This window comes from Erpetoichthys calabaricus, chromosome 6 (assembly GCF_900747795.2).
Source record: "Erpetoichthys calabaricus chromosome 6, fErpCal1.3, whole genome shotgun sequence".
NCBI lineage: Eukaryota > Metazoa > Chordata > Cladistia > Polypteriformes > Polypteridae > Erpetoichthys > Erpetoichthys calabaricus.
In genome coordinates, this window is record NC_041399.2 from 113845726 (window position 1) to 113873134 (window position 27409).

Below are 27409 nucleotides of genomic sequence, written 5' to 3' on the forward strand. Positions count from 1 at the left end.
GACACAGAATAAAGAACACCTTCAAATATTGTTACTCTTTTTAGGGGATTTTAAACCCCCTGCAGCTGAAGCCACTTTAAAAAAATAAATGTCCCTTTGTTTATAAAGAAATAAGGTATATGCATTCTGGGGGCTGGCTTACCTCTACCTTCTGCTCTGAAGTGGTACATTTTTTCATGCTGTCATCGATTTTTTTTATTTTCCTCTTGAGTTTTTTCATTTGATCTGTTATGTTCAACTGAAGAAAAAGAAACATAAAACAGGAAAATGACTGAATCTCCTTTGGAACATTACACAAGGGAATGGATACTGTAGGGATAAAGTACATACGTGCTGTCAATAATTCCATCCATCCATCCATCCATTTTCCAACCCGCTGAATCCGAACACAGGGTCACGGGGGTCTGCTGGAGCCAAACCCAGCCAACACAGGGCACAAGGCAGGGAACCAATCCTGGGCAGGGTGCCAACCCACCGCAGGACACACACAAACACACCCACACACCAAGCACACACTAGGGCCAATTTAGAATTGCCAATCCACCTAACCGGCATGTCTTTGGACTGTGGGAGGAAACCGGAGCGCCCGGAGGAAACCCACGCAGACACGGGGAGAACATGCAAACTCCACGCAGGGCGGACCCGGGAAGCGAACCCGGGTCCCCAGATCTCCCAACTGCGAGGCAGCAGCGCTACCCACTGCGCCACCGTGCCGCCCTGTCAATAATTGAAACACATTTATTCTTTTTTCACCAAATTAGCTTCCTGTGCAATTTTATATTTGTTCTGATTGACCAGGTTCATCTTTTAAATTATTGTGGATACTTGTGTTATGTAAAGATAGGTTCACTGGTCCAACAAAAACAGTTTCACCCATTTTATATGGGAGTCTATTTTAAATACACATTTTTCACACTATGTTACTATTTTACATAGCAAAGCAATTAGAGAGCACAATATCAGTGCAATGTTCATGGAATACAAGCAATCTATGGCCCGAGCACAGTACAACAATGTGTACTGGGCCAGAATTTAAAGGCTAAGTGCAGTCCTTCAGCAGTGACATAATGGTGGCCCCGCCTCTTAGGGCTTCCACCCACAGAACACAAGGATAGCCAGAAAACATAAACACCATACATAAATACTAAATAATATTATATCAGCATAAATTACTTAATAACAAAAACACTTCAAAAAATAATAATACAAAAGCAACAGAAAAGGTAAGAAAAATTAGCATAAACATAAGCGAGAGAACTGGTTGAAACATAACACAGAAGAAAGACTCTGACTTCATAAATTCTCTGTTTGGCCAATATTATACAAGAGGAATATAAAACATTTGCAACCCTTCTAAGAAGTGGATGTCCTCCTAAAATTTCTTATGGGGCCACATGGTGAATAATAAAAAAGATAAATGGTAATTCTAAAATAACATCCAAAGTTCTTCAAGCCTTCCAGCTGCCTCTGGTGAAGTGGTCCATACATTAACCTGAAAATCTGAATAGTACTGGAAATATGTTCTCTCCGGAGACAAGTCCTGCATTGAAGTATTTGGTCACAACATAAAGGTCTGTATTTTGAGAAAAGCCAATATAGCCTACCACCAACCAATCCCCATTCCTATTGTCAATCATGGCAGTAAGAGTGTCCTTGTATGGGATGTTTTTCTTACTCTGGCCCTGGGTAAATCGTTATCAATAAGGGAAATCAGGAATTCTGAGAAAAATTAAAGAACTCTTTAATAGAATGTTAGGCCATCAGTTCAAAAACTCAAATTGGTCACAAATTAAATGTTTCTACAAAGCAACAATGCTAAATATTCAAGTAAGCCCCCTTAAAAATGACTTAGGATGAATAAATTCTGTGTCGTGGCATAGCCAGACTAAAGCCCAGACCTAAATCCCATTTAATTGCTGTGGCAGAACCTGAAAAGGGTTGTTCGTGCACAACATCCCTCAAACCTCACAGAGCTAGCAGAGTTTTGTGAAGAGGAGTAGAAGAACAACCCCCTCCTCCAGCCACCAGCCATATGTAAAACACAGTTGGACACTCCCTAGGCTTGTGACAACTTAGTGGTTTCCTTGTTCCTGGAACTCCCTTTCCCATCTGCCTTCACCTCACACCAGCAAACAGACAGCAAGTAAATGAAAAACTAGCAACAAATCCATAATATTTGTGTGTTAATATTAGCTATTTTTACAAGCTTTTCTGTAGCTTGGACTTTACAAAGAAAAAAGAAGAGAAAGGAAAAAGCCCTTCTTATAATATGGAGGCCAAAACAGCACTTAGTGCTCTAGATGTAACGTGTCAAGTATTTCACACAGTTTAAGCAAACCTCCCTTGACGTGTACTCCACGTAATGCCACATAACCCATCAATAGTCCTTTAAGCATCACAGTTAGGCTATTTTAGCTCCAGACACTGCTTTATATGTATAGAACACATAATGTAAAACACATTTTCCTTTCCTAAATAGAGTGGCATCCATATATGCAACTTTAAATAAAGCACCAGTTAGAGTGCTATCTTTTGTTTGTTTGGCAGCATGACTCCACTTCCTTTCCTGGAATCTCATGGAAAGCTATGCTTAATAAGGTATACCCATCTCCTAACAACACAAATTATCAGCATGTTCAGTTTAAATTTGTACATTGCCTATACCCCTTGCAAATATTAAAGCTAAGCATTTTGCCATCAAGCCCATTTTTCACTTGTATCCCTTAATTGTTCCTGGCACATTTTTTTAGATGAGTTCGGATTATCTCTGTACACTCTTTGGTCTGCCATCTCTGAGAGCCTGTCCTTTAATATTACATTTTTGCTGTGACATTCTTTCTCCTGAATCTTTCAGCTTGTACCCTCAGTGTTATCCAGCAAGGGCTATTTTGCTTGGGTTCAGTTGATTCTAAATAAGTCCTAAACTTTGATTTTCTTTTGTAAAATTCTACAAATCCTCTTTTTTTAACCTAGTCATACTTGTGTATCAACAGTTCGTCTGGTCCAAATATAGAGAAGTTGCAGTTGAGAGCTGTTTGAGCAATGTCTACCCTGCTTTCCCATTCCTACTTTCTAAATTTCTTTTGATTTATCATTTCTTTTCTTTCAGGCTTGCCAGACAGTAGTGTCTCCCTGGTCTGCATGGGCATCAGTGACTTTTGATCCTTTAGGAACCTCTTTTACAGGGTTGTTTGAGTAAAATGTAGGGAGGTGGGTGGTTTATTCCCTTCCCTATTTTTATACGGAATTTTTTGAACTTTATATATATAGATCTCGCAGGATCTTCCACACTGTATGTATGTATATAATATGCTTGATTAGAAATATTATTACACAAAAAGATGACAACACACAATGAAGTGTCAGAACTTTAACTCTAACACCCTTCATGAGGTATTCAATAGTTGATTAAGGGCTAAAAAATCAATTTTAACTTCTATTTCATTTGTGATTTTAAATTTCTTTTATCCTTATGGCACATTGGAAAATTAATTATGATTCCAGCATATCAATGCTGCCGAAACCAAACAATATAACCCATAGTTCATTAGCATCTCAATTTCAATACACTCTCTTAGTGTGGACACTGATAAGTTAATTAGTGCACGGTAAACCATTTTAATATGGTGTGTTTTAATTAGCACTTCTGATATCTGTTTAAAAGGGAAAAGGTCCAAGTCTTCAGAGTCCTGGTGCTTCCTGTCCTGCTATATGGTTGCGAGACATGGATGCTATCCAGTGATCTGAGACGAAGACTGGACTCCTTCAGTACTGTGTCTCTTCAGAGAATCCTTGGTTACTACTGGTTTGAATTTGTGTCGAATGAGTGGTTTCTCATGGACTCCTGAATGTGGCACATTTCCTGCATTGTTAGGGAGTGTCAGTTATGGCACTATGGCTATGGGGTGCGATTCCCCGAGGATGATCCGGCTTGCAGGTTCGTCATTGTTGAGGACCCGAGTGGCTGGACCAGGCCAAGGGGAGGCCCACATAACACCTGGCTGCAGCAGATAGAGGATCATTTACAGAGGGTGGGACTGGACCGTGTGTCTGCTTGGGGATTGCTATCCAGGATCCCAAGCTGTTTCGTCATGTGGTGCGTGCGGCAACGCACTGTACCAGCGCATGCTCCCCAACCTGACCTGACCTGACCTGTATTTAGAATCAGTCATTATCCACTTCTGAGGCTCTTTATTGTACCAGATTTAAATACAAGCTACATATAAACTTCTTAGTCTATTAACCACATAATACATACACTGCTTGTCACACCCACTGAGACCTGCACAAATATCAAAGTCAGGAAATGAAATGTGGGGGAAAAACACTATAAAAAAACAAAAAGCTTCCTCATAAATTCCAATAGGCAACACAAAGACCAAACACACCCCTCTTGGTTTAATCCAGAAGCTAGTTCTGAGCATAAACAAATCAAATTAGGAAGAACAGCAAAGCATGGAACTATGCAGCATGGCCTGACGTACTTGACGTCAGCAAAGCAAGTTTCACCCTGAACAGGCAGCACACAGCCAACCCAACCAATTATATATTATTTTCATGGCGTACAATTACTGAAGAGTCATATACATGAATATGTGCCTCTATTGTGTAATTACAAGACACATTTTTTCCAGAATCACCCTTTAATTTAAACTTCACTGGCCAACTCCCCAAGTGACTGAATGGGTGTGAGAATCCATGCATCGGGCTGCTATCAGCTTATCTCATTTTCCTTTTCATTCTTTCTCTCTGTCCCTCTCATTCTTCCTCTCTCCTTGGTGGAGGATACATGTGGGTATGAAAGAGGGCAGTGAAAAGCTCTGGAACACTTTCTCTCTGTCCCTCTCATTCTTCCTCTCTCCTTGGTGGAGGATACATGTGGGTATGAAAGAGGGCAGTGAAAAGCTCTGGAACATGCAGTCTGTAAATAATACATCATTCTAATATACATGGAAGACGTTAAATGTGGAGGTGGCTTCACAAGCACAAATGGTCTGGGCGAGCCTGACTGGATATGACAGATTAAACAAGTATGGAAGTGCATTGGGCTAGACGTAGTGTTACTATAAACTGTGTTTTAAGTCCAAGAGATGAGACCACTTCTTCACTAGGTAGCTCACTACCTACTAAGACTTTCCCATAAACACATGCTAAAACAGGAAAAACGAAACTTGACAAAGTGCAACTGAAACTGCAACATGTCACAAGATTTTTCTTTTTTTGAAGTTTACAGTATTGGAGCTGCACTAGCCAGCATACCATTACTTGATTCACAACACTCAAAGTCATCCTTTCCTCTCTGGCTTTCCTAGTATATACCTTCAAATATAGTAAATTTGCTCTTTACCTTATTTTTCATTTCTGATGTCCAGTGAATTACACAATACAGTTTCTGTCTCCTCTGACACATGCATGTATGCTAAGTATTCTATGTTATGGAAACATCTGATTCATATTACAATGCTAACAGGTTTGTAAAGCATGTTTGTCTCACTTTAAAAGGTTGAGGGCAACTAGCAGTCAGTTTCCAGTCCACCTCAAGATTTTTTAAACTGTAAAAAATAGCCAATAACCCAACAATTTACCAAAAAGATACTATGAAAATGTTGTGAATTACTGCAAAAAGCAATGACAGTATATTGCTGTATTCAAATGTACACCTTCTTCTTGTAAGTAAAATACATTTTTTAATTGATTTTATTAAAAGCAAGTAACATTCCATACAATCATATCAAACTCAACAGAATTAAATTCATCCCTCACCCAAGAGAAACAGAGGAAAGCCAACAGCCAGAGTAAAACTTTAAGAGTAGAAAAGAAGGAAGAGAATCATTTTCCCCAACATAAATGCTTATTCAGAAATGTTATTGATTAGATCCTGGCAGGTTTTTTAAAAAACTTTTGAACAGATCCTCTGAGTGAGAATTAATTTTTTTACAATTTCAAATAGTATATAACATCGGTTACTCACTGACTTAAAAGAGGTGAGTTAGGATTCTTCCAGTTGGGCAAGATAAGTCTACATGCAAGGAGTGTAGTAAAGGTAATTACAATTTGTTTGTTCTTCTCCACATCAAGCCCATCTGGGAGTACACCAAACACAGCTGTTAGTGGATTAGGAGGGATTGTGACATCAAGGCTGTCTGAAAGGCACTTAAAAATTTTTGTCCAGAATGATATTAATTTGGTGCAGGCCCAGAACATGTGGCACAATGTGGCTGGAGCTTGATTGCAACGTTTGCAGGTTGGATCTTGCTCTGGAAACATTTTAGACAATTTTAAACAAAACAGATGTGCTCGATAAAAGATCTAAAGTTGAATAATTGAATGCTTTGCACATATGAAGCTCGAGTGAATTCTGTGCGTGGCTGCCTTCCACTCCTTTTCTGAAATGTTGAGTAAGAGATCCTTTTTCCACTGTACTATGGGATCTTTGAAAGGAAGGGACTTTAAAATGGTTTTATATATTATAGAAATTCTTTCTGAGTCTTCAAGACTGATCAATATCTCTTCTGGAATAGAAATAGGTGAAAGCTGAGGAAAATTGGGCATATTCCCTTTAGCAAAGTTTCTAATTTGAATGTAGTGGAATAATTGTGCTAATGGGAAGTTAATAGCCCGCATATTTTCAGGTTTTTTTGCTCTAGTTTCATGTAATTTTGTGCTAGTATTGTAACGAACAGTTAGTGCAGACTACAGCTGAAGATCTGAAGTGGACGCGAGAAGTTGGTGAGTTGTTTATTAACATATTTTTGTGATTTTGAGTTTGTAAAATTATTGTAGGTCAGGTGACTTTTTGCATATTGGCTTATTTTACAATATAAACTTTGAAGTAAACTTAGTAAAGTAAAATTTGATTTTTGGAGGATTGGTTTTCCAACTTGAATTACTGAGCAATGAATTCAGTGAGCATTTTCGTGATTTCAGTTCACACAAACAGGGCATTGCGCTGTTCTCTTACAACGTTGAGAATGCGCCTGAGAATATCCAAATGGAATTGATTGAAGTGCAGTCAGATTCTATTCTGAAGGCAAAATACAACGAAGTTGGTGTGCCAGGCTTGTATGCTTACCTGCCACCCTCGTATGTGCAGATCTGTAAGTTGGCATCGAGAGTACTGTCAATGTTCGGAAGCACTTACAGTACCTTTGTGAGCAATTGTTTTTGTTAATTAAAGCTACCAAAACCCCACATCGCTCAAGACTTACCGTCGAGCACCTTTCATCCCTCATAAAAGTTGCAGCTGCACAAGATTTCAAGCCTGATATTGACGAACTGATTACTAACAAGAGATGCCAAGTGTCGGGACAAAAGAAATAATTCTCACACTGTAAGGCTCCTATATAAGCAATGAATATAATATAATGAATATCAATCATCAAGACACTATATAAAAGCGGTCGGGATTGTCCTTCCGTCCCGTGAGTGCAAAGCGTAGCGGTATTCCGCTTATCACAGACTTACTACTTGCGGCTTGCGGTACGAAGCAACACGATGTGAGCAGAGTTCTGGTGCTCCCATCGTTCCCTTGCTTTTGTGTGCGATGCGCTGGAAAAATAGACAAAATTATGTCTCTGGAAATAATTAATGTTGATGGAGTACAAATGCCTCACCGCGTAGTAAATATCAGGGGAAATGGTGCTTGCTTATTCTCATCTATAGCTTATTTAGTGCATGAAACTCCGTCTTTAGCGGTACAGATTCGGGCTGACATTGTACTACATGTTTTAAGTAATTGGTCAAGGTTTCAGCCATTTACAATGATGCCGTCAGGAATCTCTTATACAAATGAGCTTCAGTATCTCACTGAAATGTCAAAGTCTCAAACTTATGGTACCATTTCTGAGCTAATGGCAGCGGGAGAGTTGTTCCCCTATGAGTTTCAAGTATATTATTATGGAGTCCTACACTCCAAGTTTGGACAGGCACTCGAGGGGATAAAAAAACTTAGGTTTTCGGGAGATGCTATGAATGGGCACTTTGATGTTCTCATTCCCTACACTTACATGCCTGATGTACACATGGAGCGCACACAAATTGAGGATAAAAGTCGGTCGCCTTAAAAGGAGGGTGAGCCTAGTAATATAATAAGAACCTAGCTAAGAGGTTAAGACTCTAATTCTACACTGTTGTATGGAGACTGCATGGAAATAAATTGCTTTTCTTTAAACTTTAAATGTTACATTTTTTAAAGTTTTCAGTATTGGAAAGAAAGCTACATTTGTATAATAGTATTTGTTACAGTACGGCCCGCTGACGCACGTATGGCAGTCGAAGTGACCCACCAATGGTAGTGAGTTTGACATGCCTGCTTTAGGTCATCCTTTGGATGCTTGGATGTTTCGAATTCGAAATAAATGAGGTTATGATTTATTCTAATTTCTTAAACAATGATTTATATTAATGTATATCAGGATGCTTTTGAATAAAATAAGAAGTTTGGAAAGGATATTCATCTTGACAGTGTTGGTTCTCCCTGCTAAATTGAGATGGAGGATAGACAATCTGTGCACGTCTAGTTTAAGTTTTTTCATGCAGAATGCCTTTGACACTTTCTGATCACTGGTTAACCTACCAATCAAGCTTGGGACAAAGTAAGGAGATCAGAGCACCAAGAAGGCAATGAACATTCCAGCAAGGATGTGAGTCAATCATCAGGCTGCACTACCAATTACTGTCTTTGTTGTATTACATTGGAAAATAGTACCAGACATTAATAATACTGGCACATGTCACAGACGTAAGCTCCAGGAGTGGCTGCCTGGCTCTGGAAGGAAAGATACTGGGAAGGAAAACAGGGTTGCATCATCTTTACCTGATTTTTTTTTGTTTCCCTCAGAGTAGAGGATGCTTACTGCAACAAACAATGACGTCACTTCCGGCTCAGCGATCCTGGTTCTGTCCATTTGCCCCAGGTCCAATATTAAGAGAAGGCACAATTGGAAGCTCTTCATAATTCCCAATCCTGCTATTGTAAAGGACGTTTCAGTGAGAAGCAAGCCATTATTGAGAACCACACAATGGACCGTCTCTTCTTTTTGTTCTGTTTAGTGCCCAAGTGGGGCCAAATTCAGTTGCCTATTAAACAGGAATGTCTAGCGTCCCAAACTGTTAACACTCTCTCGATGGTCTCCCACACACAATATAACTATTTTGGCAGAAAAGAGAATGTGGCAGCAAACAGTTTTAATGAAACCATTAGATGAAATGTCAAAAGCCTTTGAAAAGTGGAAACTATGAAAACTAGAAAAATTAGCTGTCAAAACCAAAACAACAAGTAAAATTCAAAGTAACTAACAAATGCTAAGGGTTGATAAACTAGATTTCACAATGCAAAAAGTTCACAAATTCTTTTAGGATGTTATCCACAATCTCAAATAATTAGGAAGCAGTGGTGTTTCTGCAATAAGGACTTGTGGAAATGGGTCCACCAGATGTTGTGCAAAATAATAATAAGCTTCCCTCAGTAATTTAACATGTTACTAAAATATATATAACAACCCATAACTTTGTCTTTTTAAGCAATTTTGGGTGTGTGTGCACATGTGCAATCTGAACTCTCCAGTTTGGCGAGGGATTTGAAGGTCACTGTCTATATTATAAATATGAATGCCTGTTGTTTTTTGTTTTTTCTTTTAATTGCATGTTTACACTTCGACTTTGAACTTTTTGCACTTGTGAAGGTTTACATAAAGTCCAGTACCATTTGCTTCCTTAAATTAGTCACAGTATTTTGAAAAAATAAAGATCAATTTAAGGAATGCATTGTTCAATGAAGCTCTCCACCCAGTGTCAACACATGATGCTGTTGGAATTGACTCCAGTCCTATTGCTCTAACAATGGGTTAAGCACATTGGAAAATGAATAAATGGGTGCATGGCATCTTTGATAATATGCATTAACGTATCATAGAATTTGAGGTATGTATGCAAATATTTAATTCCTGCAAACATGTATTTTCTAACCCAGCTGTATCCCATATTGAGTTTCAAGGATATTCCAAAAGTGCAGAACCCTGGTGCAGAAAGAACAGACACGTATGTTGAAAGTAATTTTTCAGATGTTTGTGGGCATTGCACCACAAACACCTGTTAGTGCTGCTTCCAGATATGCACTGTATAGTTTAAGTCATGTGCAGGTCTGTGTATTCTATCCTTGAGTCGTAGCTGTTTCAGTTTAGGAAGTTTATAGCCAATACATTGCCTGGCCAAGAAAAAAGTCACCACCTTGATTTGAATAAGCAAATAGGTAAGAGCCTTCCATTGGATAAGTACTGCAGTGATCAATATGTTTCAGTTGGGTACATGTTATTTAACCCTAACTGATGCAGTGAGTAGCTTCTTATTTTTTAAATAACCGTGTCGGAAGACATATTCTGTGGTCGTGGAAAAGATGTTATGCTGGTCAAATTATTGGCCTGCATCAAAACAAAGAAAATAACTAAGGAGATTGCTGAAACTACCAAAATTGTGTTAAGAACTGTCCAACGCATTATTAAAACCTAGAAGGATAGTGGTGAACCGTCATCTTCGAGGAAGAAATGTGGTCAGAAAAAAATTTTGAATGATCATGATCGGAGATCATGTAAACGTTTGGTGGAATCAAATTATAAAAAATCAACAACAGAACTCACTGCGATGTTGAAAACTGAAAGTAGGAGCATTTCCACACGCACAATGCACAGAGAACATAAGGTATTGGTACTAAACAGCTGTGTAGCCTTAAGAAAATCACTTATCAATGAGGTTAATTGAAAAAAAAGGCTTCAGTTTTCTAGGAAGCATAAAGATTTAACTCTGGAGCAATGAAAAAAGGACATGTGGTCTGATGAGTCCAGATTTACCCTGTTCCAGAGTGATGGGTGCCTCGGGGTAAGAAGAGGCAGATGAAGTGATGCACCTGTAATGCCTAGTGCCTACCAACCAAGCCTATGGTTGTAGTGTTATGATCTGGGGTTGCTTCAGTTTAGGTTCAGCAACATTATGTGCCCAATAAATGAGCTCAGCTGATTATCTGAATATACTGACTCACCAGGTTTTTCCATCAATGGATTTTTTCTTCCCTGATGGCACAGGCATATTCCAAGATGACAATACCAAGATTCATTGGGCTCAAATTGTGAAAGAGAGGCTCAGGGTGCATGAGACATCATTTTCACGTATGGATTGGCCACCATAGAATCCAGACCTTAACCTTATTGAGAATCTTTGGGAGAAGATTTTACACTGTGGTCCAGTTCTTCCATCATCAATACAAGATGTTGGCAAAAAATTATTGCAACTCTGGACGGAAATAAATGTTGTGACATTGCATAAGGACTTGCAATAAAGACTTGTGGAAATTATTGAATCAATACCACAGCAAATGTGTACTGTAATAAACTAAAGGCGGTCCAATGAAATGTTAGAGTGTGTGACTTTTTTGGCCAGGCAGTGTATTTCCCTGGCCAGGCATTCACTTCATTTAGCATTTAAATCTACACTCACCAGTCACTTTATTAGGTGCACCTTGCTAGTACCGGGTTGAACCTTCTTTTGACTTCAGAACTGCTGTAATTCTTCATGTCATAGATTCAACAAGGTGCTGGAAACATTCCTCATGGATTTTGGTCCATACTGGCATGACACCATCACGCAGTTCATGGAGATTTCTCGGCTGCACATCCATGATTCGAAATTCCTGTTCCACCACATTCCAAAGGATTGATTTGAGATCTGGTGACTGGTGATTTGAGTACAGTGAAAACACTGTCATGTTCAAGAGACCAGTTTGAGATGATTTGAGCTTTGTGACATGGCCCATTATCTTGCTGGAAGTAGACCCTCAGAAGATGGATACACAGCAGTAATAAAGCATGGACTTGGTCAGCAACAATACTCAGATAGGCAGTAGCATTTAAATGATGCTCAGTTGGTACTAAGGGGCCAAGGTGTGCCAAGAAAATATCCACCACCACCACCAATCTGAACCGTTGATACAAGGCAAGATAGATCTATGCTTTCATGTTAATGATGCCAAATTCTGAACCTACCATCCGCATGTTGCATTAGAAATCGAGACCCATCAGACCAGGCAATGTTTTTCCAATCTTCTATCTTCTATTGTCCAATTTTGGTGAGCCTGTGTGAAGTTGCAGGTTCTTAGTTGATAAGAGTGGCACCCGATGTGCTCTCCTGCTGCTGTAGCCCATCTGCTTCAAGGTTCGATGTGTGGTGCATTCAGAGATGCTTTCCTGCATACCTTAGTTTTAATGAGTGGTTATTTGAGTTACTGCTGCCTTTCTATCAGCTCAAACCAGTTTGGCCATTCTCCTCTCTCCACTGGCATCAACAAGGTATTTACGCCCAGAGAATTGAATATTTTCCCTTTTTTGGACCACTCTCTGTAAACACTAGAGATGATAATGTGTGAAAATCTCTGTAGATCATCACTTTCTGAAATCCTTAGACCAGCCCAACTAGCACTAACAACTATGCCATGTTCAAATTTACTTCAATTATCTTTCTTCAAAATACTGATGTTCAGTTTGAATTTCAGCAGGTCTTCCTGACAATGTCCACATGCCTAAATGCATTGAGTTGCTGCCATGTGATTGGCTGATTAGATATTTGCATTAACAAGTAATTGAACAGGTGTACCTAATAAAGTGGCCCGTGAGTGCATATTTTGGTGCATTTTGTCAGGTTATAGTGATGTCACAATGGGTATTGCAATAATCTGATGCCGATTGAGACAGACCTGGCATTAGCTTGCTATTGTTTGATTGAGTTTTTGTAATGTGAAAAGTGAGTGAATTTGCAGGCGGCACGGTGGCGCAGTGGTAGCGCTGCTGCCTCGCAGTTCGGAGACCTGGGTTCGCTTCCTGGGTCCTCCCTGCGTGGAGTTTGCATGTTCTCCCCGTGTCTGTGTGGGTTTCCTCCGGGTACTCCGGTTTCCTCCCACACTCCAAAGAAATGCAGGTTAGGTCGATTGCCGATTCTAAATTGGCCCTAGCATGTGCTTGGTGTGTGTGTGTGTGTCCTGCGGTGGGTTAGCGCCCTGCCCGGGATTGGTTCCTTGCCTTGCACCCTGTGTTGACTGGGATTGGCTCCAGCAGACCCCTGTGACCCTGTGTTCGGATTCAGCAGGTTGGAAAATGGATGGATGGATGGAGTGAATTTGCATGGTTTCACTAGTCATCAGCAAAAGCGGAGTAGGTGTATTTAGGTAAGTAAATTATTGTTTACATTAGAGAAGTCTGGACATGTATTGGAAAATTTTGATTGGCTCCATTAGAATTTGTATGATAAAAATACCACTGCTAATAAACATACAGCATTGATCTTTATCTTGCCACGTTTGTAATGTCACACACTGCATGCACCTGCTCGGCCCTGCATACCATCACTATAGAAACCATAAATAGCAATGGCAACATTCATGCAAGACAATAATAGTATCGTTGCGAGACATGATCTACTTTTAACTTTAAGAAACACACTCTTAAAGTGAGAATAAATGTTAGAATTAAGTTCTGTTATATTTAAAACCCCCGAGTTCAACCAAAAACTCAGAAGAAAAAAAATGTAAAAAAAGAATCTGATCATAATAATAAACATAAAGAAACAACCTATACAATACATGGATAGTATTAAATGTAATGCAATGTAATTTATTCAGAGTAAAGAAGTTGCTCTGGTTTAGTCCCTGGTTTAAATTGAATTAAAATTCCTAATAAATTACTTCTGTAAATTGGCATTTACACACCTTCCAAATATTTTGCTTATGATGCAGACCACCTTATATGGTGTAAAATGGAGCACCAGTGGCAAATTTGCAGAATAATTAAAGCAGCTTAAGTTTTTAAAGCTCAATTACTTATTTTTACATCCATTTTCTAAATATGATTATTACACAGTGTGTACCCATGTTTGATGGCTGATCCGCCCTCATCACACACCCTTTCTAGTTAAGCATGAGAATAACTGAAAGCTACACCCTTTATTTTTATATGCACATTTCAGAACCAACATGCTGTTTTGGCAAGCTCTATTTACTCTCCCTATTTTTTGTTGAGTTCTTCTACGGTCTCTTCAGTTTTTCATTTCTTTGCTTTTTGTTCTATTGCTGTTGTCTTCAGTTTTTTTTCAGAGCACATCTTATTTGAAATGAAATGAATAAAAAAAAAAGTTTTTGAAATTCAAGTTTTGAAATTCAGACCACAGCCTGATATAATTGCGAAAATCAGAATCAGTTCAAACCGGAGTGGTAGTTTAAGCATGGCCTTTGTTCCTGTGAGGGTGATGTTAACTGCCATTTTATACATCCATCAATTTTCTTATCCCACTTCTTACATTAAGCGTTTTCCAGCAGCACTGGGGGCAAAGCAGGGACCAACCCAGAACTGGACATCTGTCCGCACACCCAGAGACAAAAGCGTCACTTCTCCGGGGTTAACTTTCAGTCTTGGGGGATACCCAGAGAAAATGTACAAAGTCCCCATAGGCAGGTCCAAATTATTTAGGCAGTGCAATCTTGTCACCTACATTAAGAATCTTATTGTCCTATTGTATATGATTGACTTATTGTCCAAGACTCAGTCAAAGCTGTTGTGCAGATTAAACTCCAAATGCAATGATGACTTTGAGTCATATGCATAAAAAGGAAATGAAAGAATGAAACACTGAGTTAATCACTTTAGTGACATTAATAAAAAAAAATGACAGACCAGGCTATTGGAAACTATAAGAAACTGAAAGATAAATTAGCCTTATTTAACACTTTACAGTTCACTGAAAGATTTAGAAGTTGCAAACCAAGATTGTGGGCGGCACGGTGGCGCAGTGGGTAGCGCTGCTGCCTCGCAGTTGGGTGATCTGGGGACCTGGGTTCGCTTCCCGGGTCCTCCCTGCGTGGAGTTTGCATGTTCTCCCCGTGTCTGCATGGGTTTCCTCCGGGCGCTCCGGTTTCCTCCCACGGTCCAAAGACATGCAGGTTAGGTGGATTGGTGTTTCTAAATTGGCCCTAGTGTGTGCTTGGTGTGTGGGTGTGTTTGTGTGTGTCCTGCGGTGGGTTGGCACCCTGCCCAGGATTGGTTCCCTGCCTTGTGCCCTGTGTTGGCTGGGATTGGCTCCAGCAGACCCCCGTGACCCTGTGTTCGGATTCAGCGGGTTGGACAATGGATGGATGGATGGATTCTTTTCTTTTCTATCAGGCACAGTGCTAAAGGTTTTCAAAGAATGATTTATCTTCCAGATCTGAAGAGTGTGAGTCCCTACACTGTCAGCAGCTGCTAGGATGTACACTGGCCCAACAGCACATCTGGACTATACCTCAGACACCACAGTAGTCAGCCCAGGTCCCTTAAACACTAGTGATTATTTACTTTTTTTTTTTGTATAATACCTAACAGCACTCAAAGCAAATCTATGCAATAGATGACAGCAAACAAAATAACTTTGTAGTTTAAAAAAAAATTAAGTGTTTAAAGGAACATAATGTGATGGCAACATGCAGAGACATGAACTTTGTGTCAAAAACATATTCATTTATTTTTTTTCTAAATGCTCTTCTTTATATTAATTCAATTTAAAAACCATTCATTTTTCAGTAGCTGAGCTATCATTAAGTGTTAGTGGCATATCTTACAGAACACATAGATTAATACAATTTGGTGTAGAATTATGCAAACTTTGAAAACCATTTTCATTTTCTTGAAAATCATTGAACTACAAAAACAGATGCCTACCTCACAGTATAAGAAAACTGACAAACACCCAACCACTCACTTTCCATTTGCTTGTCCTAGCATGTGTCACGGTGTGACTGAAGATGACATTATGGGAGCCTTGTAACTACTACCTTACTTAGCTCCTCTTATCTGCAGTAATGTCATTTCTACTGATGCATACTGATGAGCTCTTCAGCCTAATATGGATAGTAAGCCTATCAACTTCATTCAAGATCTTCAGCCACTTGTACCTGTGATCTCAGTCTTGGGTCAGCACGGCTGGGGAGCAGAGGGAGCCACATATTCTGCCATATATTGCATGCGTGCCATTTTGATGTGAAGAAGGTGCTCTCTGTTAAGCAATGTAAAGAAGGAAGGGTATGCAGAGTAATTGTGAGAAAGTAGACCCCACATTGTAGAAAGGGTTGTCCCGAGTATGGGTGGGGCATGTTGGGCATTAGGTCCTTTTTTTATTTCTTCCTATTGTTCTACTCTGTGGTCTATCTGTTTTGAAGTCTAAAAGCCCACTTGTTATTTTAATTTTGGCACTTCTTGGTTCTTCTTTGGGGTGAGGTGACCTCTCTGACTGCATTATGCATAAATACATAGTGAGCAGAGAGCTGGTCAACAGATATGTTAAAATTAAATAGAAAGAGCTACAATGTTAGTGAGAACGTGTTCTTCAAATACGGTATGGCCATTTAATTGTGTATGTTTTAATCAGTGGTTATTTTTCTTGTGCTGTAGGTATTCAACAATAAATTAGGAAGAACTTTAAGTTGCATTTTACAAAATAAGAGTAGCACAGAATGGGGATATGATGACCTGCATGGAGTATGTTCTGCTCATTTTGGAGTTAGATGGGTTAAACACTGAAAGATGTGCTACTTTGATGAAGACAACAAGGAAGAGTCAGAGGGCAAGAGACCAGTATAATGATTCCAGAAAAAGCTAAGAGAAAGTGTTTCAGATGTGTGAGCTTGAAAACTGCCTTGAATGAATGATTGCTATTGGGAGATTCAAATCTTATCAAACCTGCAGAGGTTGCACTTGCTTGCCTTGAGAAAGGACCTGGTATTGGCGGCCTAAGGCAGAAAAATCTAGCTGCTATTTAGCCTCCAGGGAATTTCTGATAAAAAGACATACATTTAAAGAATAGTGCAGCTCCTTAGGTTCATTATATAACCATTACAGTTTTATTACATAACTACTAGGCACTAAGACACAAATGGGACAGAGGGGAAGTTGAATGGATTATTGAATAAATACATAGATAATAACCCTGACCAAAGAGAGCTTCCATTTGATAAACGTGAGTGCACATGAACCAATAAGCAAAGGCACACTTCCTTTTATTCAGGGTTTCCCAATAAAGCCTCTTTCAGAACCTTGAAGGTATCAGATATGTCGCCTTTTAGTGACCCTTAATACGTGCAATACTAACTGTTCAAAGAAAAAACTAATCGAATAATGCACAAGGTAAATATTTTCCACTATGCACAATTAGTGATCACCTAATATAGGAAACCATTGCTAAACATTAACACTGATTGTGTTAATTTACTGTTTATTATTTACAACAAGAAGCATCCATCCATCCATTATCCAACCCGCTATATTTTAACTACAGGGTCATTGGGGTCTGCTGGAGCCAATCCCAGCCAACACCGGGTGCAATGCAGGAAACAAACCCCGGGGTAGGCCTCCAGCCCACCACAAGGCACACACACCAGAGACAATTTAGAATCACCAATACACATAACCTGCATGTCTTTGGACTGTGGGAGAAAACCGGAGGAAACCCACGCAGACATGGGGAGATCATGCAAACTCCATGCAGGGAGGACCCGGGAAGCGAACCCGGTCTCCTAACTGCGAGGCAGCAGCACTACCACTTTGCCACCGTGCCGCCAAACAAGAAGCATATCAAATAATTATTCATTCCAGTATTCTGATTGGCGTCCTAAGAATATAATCATTAGATCTTCATGTTGCACCAAACTCAGCATCCTCTATGATGCACTTGCACATAAGCCACCCATTTAGCAGAAGAGTGAAATAAGCTTTGAGCCAAGTACCACTCCATCATAACAACAAGCACTTACAAGAGGCTATCTATGATGCTGATCTGATGACTGACTTAGCCTCAATATCTATGAGATGTGGGAGAGAGAAACCTAAAGCAAACTGATACAAACACGATGAGAACGTGAAAACTCGGAACATCTATCAACAGGGTGGCTATTTGGGCAGCCAATCAGTAGTTTACTTGAATTATTTAGTTAAACTTAAAAAACAGTTTTGTGAGACTCATATTAGATTATTCTATAGCAGAACTGTAGTGATAAAGACTGCTTTGAAAGTATTTGATGCAAGTTAGGGACCAGCTCTGGATGGGATGTCCATTTATCTGAAGCCACATCAGCACTCACTTATAAAGGATCAATATGGAGCTGCCATTTAACGAATCTTGAGTACCTGGGGAAGATGCTCTGGGTAGAATGTGCAAAGTGCACTCTGATAATGACAGAACTAGAAACTGAACCCAGATTCTTGAACATATGAAGCAACTACTACACTAGCCATTGTGAAAGTGCTTTATAAAACTAAATTTGACTAATTTATCAGCAATCATATTTTATTGTTGCACAAGATATTATACACAATCAATACCTTGTCTTCCTTTCTCAGTTGGATAGTCTTATAGTACAGATACTACTATAGAAGTATAGATACTATACTTCCTTAGAAGGCTGGTGTCCTTTAACATCTGCAATAAGATGCTGCAGATGTTCTACCAGACAGTTGTGGCGAGCGCCCTCTTCTACGCGGTGGTGTGCTGGGGAGGCAGCATAAAGAAGAGGGACGCCTCACGCCTGGACAAACTGGTGAGGAAGGCAGGCTCTATTGTAGGCACAGAGCTAGACAGTTTGACATCCGTAGCAGAGCAACGGGCACTGAGCAGGCTCCTATCAATTATGGAGAATCCACAGCATCCACTAAACAGTGTCATCTCCAGACAGAGGAGCAGCTTCAGCGACTGACTGCTGTCACTTTCCTGCTCCACTGACAGACTGAAGAGATCGTTCCTCCCCCACATTATGCGACTCTTCAATTCCACCCGGAGGGGTAAACGTTAACATTATTCAAACTTATTGTCTGTCTGTATACCTGCATTTTTATCACTCTTTAATTTAATATTTTCTTTATCAGTATGCTGCTGCTGGAGTATGTGAATTTCCCCTTGGGATTAATAAAGTATCTATCTATCTATCTATCTATCTATCTATCTATCTATCTATCTATCTATCTATCTATCTATCTAGTCTTTTCTTGTGAAATTCAGTTCACCTTGTGGCAAGATTATTTACATGTTTTAACTTAAGTGCATTGCAAAACATTCAAGAAATTTCCCTCCTATGTATATGCAAATCACTCTTTTCCATAATACAAGGTTATAACATGAAGTAAATATAGTTGGTTCAGTAAGGTATACAGTACATACTATGTATAAAAGCCTTAACCCGCCCAGTGAGATTACTGTTCCGCACCATTTTGCTGCTCTCTTTGTGTTACTGTATTGCATACAGTAAAACAACTTGGCTGAATCAAAATTTCAAATCTACTCTTTAATTTGCTTCCAATGCTTTAAACATTTTATAGAAAAAAATCACAGCAGCAGTCATGAGACATCTATCATACAAGAAAGAACCAAAAGCCAGAGCTTGACTTACACTTTCCAGCTTGCAGGCATCTTCAAAGTTGATAAACGCATGGCCTTTATGCTCCCCGTCGACCAAACACCTGCAGCACACGCTGACTAAGCAGTCCTTGCAATACAGGATGAGGCTGTCATTGTGCTTGATGCATTGCACATTCGAATATGAAGAGATGTCACTCATGGTGAACTACCTACTAAACCCGACAAGTGTTCTGATGATTGCCTCTAGTTAAGCTTAGCAGGAGCTCCAAGTCGTGAGAAAGCACCATCCAGAGCTGCTTTGCAGTGACTCTCACAATCCTTAAACACCTGGAGAGGGAAGTAAGTCAAAACATCTCCCTCCCACAGGGCTGTCACCTCCCACTTCCCATAAATGCTGTGGTCACGTATGATTAGTTAACAAGCCTGAGGCACTTTTCCAATTGCCACCCTCCTGAAGTGTCAACAGTAAAACTGGGTGGTTCAGCTTTCTGACACCATAGGATCATGTGACTATACCTGCATCAAAAGAAAAAAAAAAGGTTAATCTTCATATATAATGAAACATGACATTGAAAGTATCTTAAAATTGCAAAGAACAAGTTTTACATGTGGCATTGACACAAATTATGAGGAAGATACCCTTACAGTTGTAAGAAAATTGCAGTAATTGCTGGATTAATTATATAGGATAGAATAGAATGATCTGGCTGGCCTGAAGTTGAAGTTAGGTTGAAAATACAATCACTGATCCTCAGCTATTCAACATCCAGTCATTCTGAGGACCCAATGAATATACTTGATGTGTTTGTTCTTATATACACTCACTGGCCACTCTATTAGGTACACCAGTTTAACTGCTTGTTAACACAAATCTCTAATCAGCCAGTCACATGACAGCAACCCAATGCATTTAGGCATGTAGACATTGTCAAGACAACCTGCTGAAGTTTAAATTGAGCATCAGAATGGGGAAGAAAGGTGATTTAAGTGACTTTGAATGTGGCATGGTTGTTAGTTGCCAGATGGGCTGGTCTGAGTATTTCAGAAACTGTTGATCTACTAGGATTTTCATGCACATCCATCTCTAGGGTTTACAGAGAGTGGTCCAGTGAGCATCAGGTGTCTGGGTGAAAATGCCTTGTTGATTCCAGTGGTCAGGAGAATACCCAGACTGTTTCGAGCTGATAGAAAGGCAACAGTAACTTAAATTATCACTCATTACAACTGAGGTATGTAGAAAAACATCTCTGAATGCACAACATGTCGAACCTTGAAGCAGATGGACTACAGCAGCAGGAGACCACAGCGGGTGCCACTCCTGTCAGCTAAGAACAGGCAACTGAGGCTGCAATTTTCATGGGCTCACTAAAATTAGACAATTGAAAACTAAAAACATTGCATGGTCTGGTGGATCTTGATTTCATCTGCGACATTCAGATGGTAGGGTCAGAATTTGGCACCAACAAAATGCAAGCATAGATCCATCCTGCCTCATATCAACGTTTCAGGCTGCTGGTGGTGGTATAATGGCATGAGGGATCATTTCTTGGCACACTTTGGGCCCCTTAGTACCAATTGAGCATTGTTTGAATGACACAGCCTACCTGAGTATTATTGCTGACCATGTCCATCCCTTTATGATTGCAGTGGCTACTTCCAGCAGAATAACGCTCCATGTCACAAGGATCAAATCATCTCAAACTAGTTTGAGTATATGTTTGAATATGACAATGAGTTCACTGTACTCAGATGGCATCCACAGTCTCCAGATTTCATCCAGTAAAGCTGTTTTGGGATGTGGTAGAATGGGAGATTTATATCATAAATGTGCAGCCAACAAATCTACAGCAACTGTGAGAGCTATTATTCAACACCTTGTTGAATTTATGCCACAAAGATTTACGGTAGTTCTGAAGGGCAAATTAGGGGCTGGACAACCATGTCTGTACCTTGAGAGTGCTGCCCATACTGTATAAAGAGAACCTGTTTCAATTGGTGGTGAAATCTAGGATTTGCAAAAAGATAGGCAGTGTTAGAAGTACCTTGTGTGAAAGGTGAGGCACTAGAAGGGGAGTGAGTCTGCTGCAGAAAAAAGACATCATCGCAGACTGAAGGCTGATTAGTCAAGTGAGATTTCTCCATTGGCTCACCTGGCTAAGACAGTTCAATGTACAGATGTATATACAACACCCATGCCATGTGTCAGTTGTGCATTCACTTACCCTCATCATAAAGGCACAAATTAGCTAGATGCATATATCACCCATACCATTGTGGCTCCCTGACTATATGAAAGCAGGTACAAAATATGAATGGATAGATAGATGGTTGCTCATGACTGTGCAATGTCCTCAGGCAACTTGTTGTGAAATCAGTTTTGTCACAGTTTGATCTGCTTTTTTGTGATGTCCCAGCAGGAAGAACAGAGAAATCCCAATGGACAGGTAGATGAACTCTTGATGCCTCTAAAGCATATTGTTCCTTTTTCTTAAGTTGGGACCAGAAACCAGCAAGAACTGCCCACACCTAGGAAGAATACCCAATTGCACAATACATGTCTAGTATGGTCATCTACAAGTACAGCTGGACTAATCCCATGACTGAAGGACCACATATAAAAGCACGACCTAGAGATGGAGAGATCAGTTCACATCCTGCATGGTTAAGAGAAGGAACTCTGCCCTGTGTCCTATTATACTCTAATTTCCTACTCTAACTTGACATGATTCCAGAGAGAACTGTTATAGTCCTGAGGGGAGCATATGAAATTGAAACTGTTGTTTCTTATTAAACAAATTGCTTGTTTTATTTGCTATAAAATATTTATGGTGTGGGTTCTTTTCATGGCCATTCCCCATTGATTCCAAGGCTCCCAGTATGTCAGATAACTTTTCCAAGAACAGCTTGTTAGTAGAGAAGTGGCAACAATGCCGCATCAAGATACTAAAAAAAGAAACAGAATGGAGGAAGGTTAGTAACTTATACTTACATTTTTGAACAAATGATTAACAAACAAAGATGCATAATGTACAGCTAATCAGCAGCTCTAGGCACGGTATGCTAGACTAAAGCCATGAGTCTTTAGCCTGGATATGAAAGCTGAGACTGAAGGGGCATCTCTTACATTTCTTTCTATGACAACTCAAAAGAAGAACTGTGCTGCATTTACATAGCCACCAGCAAGTTTCAGACAACATACCCAGATAGACTTTTCATTGTTATTGGGGACTGTAACCACATACAGGTGCTGGTCATAAAATTAGAATATCATGACAAAGTTGATTTATTTCAGTAATTCCATTCAAAAAGTGAAACTTGTATATTAGATACATTCATTACACACAGACTGATGTATTTCAAATGTTTATTTCTTTTAATGTTGATAATTATAACTGACAACTAATGAAAGTCCCAAATTCAGTATCTCGGAAAATTAGAATATCAATTAAGACCAATGCAAAAAAAAGGATTTTTAGAAATGTTGGCCAACTGAAAGGTATGAACATGAAAAGTATGAGCATGTACAGCACTCAATATTTAGTTGGGGCTCCTTTGGCCTGGATTACTGCAGCAATGCGGCGTGGCATGGAGTCGATCAGTCTGTGGCACTGCTCAGGTGTTATGAGAGCCCATGGCGTATTGCATCTTCCTCTTCACAATACCCCATAGATTTTCTATGGGGTTAAGGTCAGGCGAGTTTGCTGGCCAATCAAGAACAGGGATACCATGGTCCTTAAACCAGGTACTGGTAGCTTTGGCACTGTGTGCAGGTGCCAGGTCCTGTTGGATAATGAAATCTGCATCTCCATAATGTTCGTCAGCAGCAGGAAGCATGAAGTGCTCTAAAACTTGCTGGTAGACGGCTGCATTGACCTTGGACCTCAGAAAACACAATGGACCAACACCAGCAGATAACATCGCACCCCAAACCATCACTGACTGTAGAAACTTTACACTAGACCTCAAGCAACATGAATTCTGTGCCTCTCCTCTCTTCCTCCAGACTCTGGGACCTTGATTACCAAAGGAAATGCAAAATTTACTTTCATCAGAGAACATAACTTTGGACCACTCAGCAGCAGTCCAAAGGCGAGACACTTCTGACGCTGTCTCTTGTTCAAGAGTGGCTTGACACAAGGAATGCAACAGCTGAAACCCATGTCTTGCATACGTTTGTGTGTGGTGGTTCTTGAAGCACTGACTCCAGCTGCAGTCCACTCTTTGTGAATCTCCCCCACATTTTTGAATGGGTTTTGTTTCACAATCCTCTCCAGGGTGCGGTTATCCCTATTGTTTGTACACTTTTTTCTACCACATCTTGTCCTTCCCTTCGCCTCTCTATTAATGTGCTTGGACACAGAGCTCTATGAACAGCCAGCCTCTTTAGCAATGACCTTTTGTGTCTTGCCCTCCTTGTGCAAGGTGTCAATGGTCGTCTTTTGGACAACTGTCAAGTCAGCAGTCTTCCCCATGATTGTGTAGCCTACAGAACTAGACTGAGAGACCATTTAAAGGCTTTTGCAGGTGTTTTGAGTTAATTAGCTGATTAGAGTGTGGCACCAGGTGTCTTCAATATTGAACCTTTTCACAATGTTCTAATTTTCCGAGATACTGACTTTGGGACTTTCATTAGTTGTCAGTTATAATCATCAACATTAAAAGAAATAAACATTTGAAATACATCAGTCTGTGGTAATGAATGAATCTAATATACAAGTTTCACTTTTTGAATGGAATTACTGAAATAAATCAACTTTGTCATGATATTCTAATTTTATGACCAGCACCTGTATAGCTGAAATCAATACTTCCTCAATTTTCCAACATGTACACTGTAGGAGGAGAACGGGCATCCTGGGGAGGCCAGAGAGGAACAATGGACGGATTGACCAGCAGGACGGAAAGATAACTCGGTGCACAGTTGGTATAAAATAATGTATGAATCTGTGGAAGCTGCAACTTGGGAGTGGTTCCACCCACCCATACGCTAGGAGGAGGCAGTGGTACTTGTATGTGAACCCAATCAGGACACCTGCAGGAGTGCTAGAGAAATGGAGTCCAGAAGTACAACCCTGTAGGAGTTCCTTAGGATTGGCACAGGGCGCTGTCAGGGGAGGACCACGCTTCTTTGTCTGTGGCCCAGAAGTGCTTCCTAGAGGAAACAGAATGGCACCGGAAGCATTCCTGGGTCTTGCATAAAAGGAAGCCAGCTGCCACACATAGGGCAAAACTCAACAGAAATAGAGAAGGAGGAATAATTGTGGATTCATGAATATAAATTGAATACTTGTGGCTTGCTGTTGGGAGAGGATTGGGAAAAACTTCCTGGAAGGAGAATAAAAATCCACTATTTTATTCTATTAATGTGTGCTGTATTGGTTCTCTGGTTTTGAGCCCTCATGTGGGCACAATACTTACAAATGAGGGGAGACAACACACTGTACACAAATATCCATGAAGCATACAGAGCTGCATCATGTCTCCATGTTAGCCACACTAATTTCATCTCTGTCATACTGCTGCCTGCATGTAAACCTCATGTTAAATAGTCAGTCAGTCAGTCAGTCAGTCAGTCACTTCCAACCCTCTACATCCTAACACAGGGTCACGGGGGTCTGCTGGAGCCAATCACAGCCAGCACAGGGTGCAAGGCAGGAACAAATCCCAGGCAGGGCCCCAGCCCATCGCAGCAATTTAAATATACCAAACCTATATAGAAGCAGATCAATGTATGTGCGATTGGAGCTAAGTGCTACAAGACATGGTGCATGTTCAAGGAGATTGCCATCTAACATCAATCAAGAGTATGCATCGTCTGTCACAGGATACAGTAAGTGTTGAGACCGATGAGTTGAACCTCCTCTTCACAGCTCCCTCTGGTGGCTCCCACAAGACCCAGCAGGGCTGCCCATTGGAACTCCAATTCCCATGAAGCTTTGCATGTGTGAGACCTACCAGAGAGCTGCTGCTGCCACTTGTCAGACTGGGAGAGCACATGGTGGTCTCCTGCCTCCCTTACATTACCAAGGCATCCCAGTTGGGATGCCGGCCAACCCTTGCCTTCTATGACAATCAATAGATGGTGTGACTGCCCTCAGGATCATCACCATTATGGAAATAAAATATTATATCATTGAATAATATACCAATGTATGTGCATGGATGGTCTCACAATAAAATCAGGCAGACCATTCCACAGCTTTGGGACCCTGTAACTAAATAAGAGTTTGAATTTTGTAGCCATCCATATCTTTAAGAATCTGTGAACTTTGAATAACGGTCAAAATGACTTGAGGAGTTCAGTATAACAGGAACACAATGGAAGGAAATGTCTTTGAGAAACATGAATGGGTGTAGCTTGATTTGAGGACAGCCTGCTGCATTTAGGAAGGATTGGATGTTATCTTCAGTTGCGGAGATTACAGAAGGAGCTCATCATTTGAAACTGTTTGCCTGAAGTCGGAGCCTGTGAGTTATGAATGGCAGCTTTTGTTATTTTTTTTAATTGGGTTTATTATACAAGATTGCATAAAAATAGCAATACTTAAGAGTCTTATTTGACTTTGATTTTTTGTTAGTAATTGGGCTTCATAAACTCTCTTTCTAACTTCTAGCATTCGCTATTGCTTGTTACTTATCCGCATCATTATCTACTGGTCACTGTTCATTACATTTTTAACTGACTACCTTTTTCAGTCAGTACACTGAGAAGATTCTTTTCTATATGTCACATAGAAAAGGTAAGTCTCTACCATTTCAGGGTAAATCAGACCAGCAAGTAAGGAAGATGAATCCTGGTAGGAGTACTTTCATATTGTATTGAGGAGTGGCCTGTGGAATAAATACCGTAACTTACCTGAGTTTCATTTTAAAATGGATAGTGTTTCCATTTGTAATGGACTGTAGAAGATATTAACTGCAGTAGTGAACTGTGATATTGTCTTTGGATAATTGTTATGAAGTGGAGTCTTCCACATGGCAAAAGGGGTGTGAGGCTTCCTTTTCCTGCCTGTTAAGGCTTAATCCCAGTTCAACTGGCCAACCTCACTCTTCGCAGACCCCAAGAAAGTGATTAAGCCATAAAAATACACTTAGATGTCCAAAAAATATAACAAAAGCCCAACAAGAGGAGGGCTGACCATAGACCTTCAGTATGTATAAAAAGTGCAAACAAGGAATTTTTATAAATGGAAGATTCATTCAAACAAAATAGAAAAGTAGAAAAAATGATCTCCGGCTGCAGTGCCAGAGTGTGGACTCTTCTATTGATATTTTGGAATGTTCTTTCTTAGCAGATACCTTCTAGATGTACAATCCTGACAAATGTCAGCTTCTTAACTAAATGGGAAACAGTGTTTTTCTTGATTGATGAGTGAGTGAGTGAGTGAGTCAATCTGTCAGTTAACTTTGCATTATATATACTGTATACAGTATACTGTAGAGATAATATCACATAGAAAGGGATTAGGGTTGGTCAATCAGGCTCATGAACTATATTTCTTTTAGATAAATATATGTAGTGTAGTTGATAGTTTTCAGCTACCCTCAATCTAGAATGAGCTGTTAGCAAGCTAGTTACAGAATCTGTGCCAAATGTGGGTCCAACTGATCTCAAAGTTCTATAATTAATTGTTTTCTATTTGTGAAGTTAGTGGTCAAAATGTCATCTGAGAGCCTTAGATTTGAGGATTCCGGAATACATGAAGAACAAGAAGAACCTGGAAAATTTGCAATAGTTAGCAAGCAACCAGATGTGAATGTTGAAGGTGACATTGGAAAATTTGGGATGGGAAGATTGCATCAGGAGTTGTTGGAAGTGGAATGTTTGCTTAATTCATTAAATATATTAGTCCCTTAGAATAAAGTTCATGAAAAACTGGGTGAGCTCCCACAATGGACTGAAGTTTATGAGCAATTTGATGAAATCCACAGTTACATGAGTGAAGTAGCTGAAGAGGCTACATTAAGAGAGGAGGATTTGCATGCATTTGTGGAT

General features: G+C 39.9%; 1 protein-coding gene across 1 annotated transcript in view; it reads right to left on the bottom strand.

The window, feature by feature from the left end:
* Positions 1-19753, bottom strand: part of LOC114653512 (tripartite motif-containing protein 14-like) — a 44930-nt gene extending 25177 nt beyond the window's left edge. The window contains exons 1-2 of the mRNA XM_028803872.2: positions 19445-19753; positions 143-238 (exon numbers count right to left, since the gene is read on the bottom strand). Of these exons, the coding sequence (XP_028659705.1) occupies positions 143-238; positions 19445-19612 (264 nt within the window). The 5' untranslated portion in view covers positions 19613-19753. The remainder of the gene's footprint in view (positions 1-142; positions 239-19444) is intronic.
* Positions 19754-27409: the final 7656 nt, after the last annotated feature.